The 2,227-nt window shown below is 61.2% G+C and overlaps 1 protein-coding gene across 2 annotated transcripts in view; it reads right to left on the bottom strand.

Moving 5' to 3' along the window:
- The window catches only part of ADAMTS10 (ADAM metallopeptidase with thrombospondin type 1 motif 10), a 64,060-nt gene that overhangs the window by 16,145 nt on the left and 45,688 nt on the right, over positions 1 to 2,227 (bottom strand). For both annotated transcript variants that reach the window (XM_015651881.3, XM_015651882.3), the window contains exons 13-14: positions 924 to 1,069; positions 72 to 135 (exon numbers count right to left, since the gene is read on the bottom strand). In XM_015651881.3, coding sequence (XP_015507367.1) covers positions 72 to 135; positions 924 to 1,069 — 210 coding nt within the window. The remainder of the gene's footprint in view (positions 1 to 71; positions 136 to 923; positions 1,070 to 2,227) is intronic.

The following is a 2,227-nucleotide window of genomic DNA, read 5'->3' as shown; positions in this document are numbered from 1 at the left end:
TGGGACAGGGCTGATCTCACATGAACAGGGCTGATCCCCGTCCTCCATCCCTCCCATCCCAGCACACTCACGTCGGTGTTGCAGGAGCGGTAGCGTTTCCTCTCTCCCAGGCAGTATTTCCCTCCGATGGTGGGCCTGCCAAAGAGGGAAGGAGATGCTGAACAGCCCCAGGCACTGTTTGGGGCAGGATTTTACCCCGAGGAGCTTGAAGTGGCTGTCCCAGGTGGCTTTTCCCAACTCTGCTCTGCCACAAACACAGATCCTGCCTGGGCATTTCTGGAGTGCAGCCCCAAAAATCTCCCCCAAGTGCTCAGTGGGTTTTGCACAGAGGGTTTGGGGCTGTGGTGCAGCCCCAACACCAACTCAGAGCACAGGGCTGGACAAAGGCATTCAAAACCTGCCAAACTTTCCAGGAGCCATTCCTGAAATGGAACCAGGCCCAGTTTTCTCTGGGTGCAGCTGTCACTGATGCTCAGGTGACACGAAGGGACACGCACAGGGCTGGGGTGGCACTGGGGGAGTGGATTATTATCAGGATCTTTGATAGGATGATGTGCCTGCTCTACTGGGAACGGCCTGAGGCTGCTTTTCCTTCTCTTGCTCCCTTTCCTCCCCCCACCACCCTCCCAAAAACGCATGGCTGGAAGGGGCAGGAATTGCTGGGAGAGCCAATTCTCCAGCTGGGAGCTGGGAGGGCTCCTGTGTCCCCAGGCAGTGCCATCTGTGCCAGCTTTGCTCTCCATCCTCTGCTCTCCGCTCCTCACCTCAGGCACTGCCAGGGCTCGGGGCAGGGAAGCCTGAAGCTGACAAATCTCCTTCCCCACAGCAGCTGGGGCACAACAGAGACACCTGGCCCTGCCTTTCCAACTTCCCTGGAGGCTCTGGGGCTCCTCAGGGCGGTGCTGGCAGGGCCCCAAACGTACCTGGGGCTGTCGCAGTGGCGCACGGACGAGGACACGCCGCCGCCGCACGTCCGGCTGCACTCGCCCCACGAGGACCAGGACCCCCAGGCGCCGTCCACGCCCTCCGGCCGCGTCCCGAAGGGCACACACTCCCTCTTGTAGCACCACTGCAGGGACACAGAGCGTGGCACACCCCGGGCACCGCGGCTCCTTCTCCCAGAGCCGCCACCGGGCCCGGAGCCAGCGCAAGGCCGGGGAATCTGAGCTTGGAGCTGCACCGGAGCCAAATTCCCCGAGGGAAAGGGCGCTCGTCCCTCCTCTGGGTCAGTGGGACCAGGGCCCCCGGCCCCTGTGGCACCATCCAGGGAGGATGGTGAGGGGTCACATCCCACAGGGTGCCCAGAGCAGCTGGGGCTGCCCCTGGATCCCTGGCAGTGCCCAAGGCCAGGCTGGACGGGGCTTGGAGCAGCCTGGGATGGTGGAAGGTGTCCCTGCCATGGCAGGGGTGAAACTGGATGAGCTTTAAGGTCCCTCCCAACCCAAACCAGTCTGGGATTCTTCTCTAAAGAGGTCCTGGGGCCCACACCTCACATCTTATAAAAGCCTTTGGCAGAGTTCCAGGTGATTTTGGGTTGGAGCTGCTGCTGCTGGGCAGGGCCAGGATCCCTGGGGGACACAGACACAGCCACTGCCAGGACAGAGGGAGTTCTGTGTGTACTGGGAGCTCAGGCTGTGGTTTGTGTGTCCAAAATGTCCTGATCCGCGAAGGGCTCGGGTTCAAATAAAGTTTGAATTTTAATATCAGCGTTGTTGTGTCATTGCTGTGCTGAGGATCCCTACAGAGTCCCCGTCCTACAGATGCTCATGGAAATTTGCCTGTGAAATATTTCCTCAGGCCTGGCCCGTGTCCCACAGCCCCTGCAGTCCCCAGGGATGGGAGGGTGGGACAGTGCCAGAGCCGCCGCTCTCCGGGCACGGTGCCGGACACAGAGCCCCTGGGGCTGAGATAATCCCAGGAAGGAAGAAAGTGCTGTGTGCTCCTTCCAGGGGCTGGGAACCCACCCTGGAGCTGCTGGCACAGCCTCTCCCTGCTCCTCCTGAGCCAGCTGTGCATGGGCAGCTGGGAAAAACACACGGTGGCTTCCCAGGAATCCCAGCTCACGATCCCTGGGAGCACCAGCACCTCTCCAAAGGGGGAGCCCATGTGCAGGAGATGCTCTGCAGGCACAGCCTGGGTACCTCACACTATTCCTGGGAATAGCTCCAGTGAGTCCTGGGGGTCCCTTCCCTTCCCTTCCCTTCCCTTCCCTTCCCTTCCCTTCCCT

Source organism: Parus major, chromosome 28 (assembly GCF_001522545.3).
Source record: "Parus major isolate Abel chromosome 28, Parus_major1.1, whole genome shotgun sequence".
NCBI lineage: Eukaryota > Metazoa > Chordata > Aves > Passeriformes > Paridae > Parus > Parus major.
The sequence above is the reverse complement of the archived record's forward strand: the minus strand, read 5'-3'. Positions and strand labels throughout refer to the sequence as shown.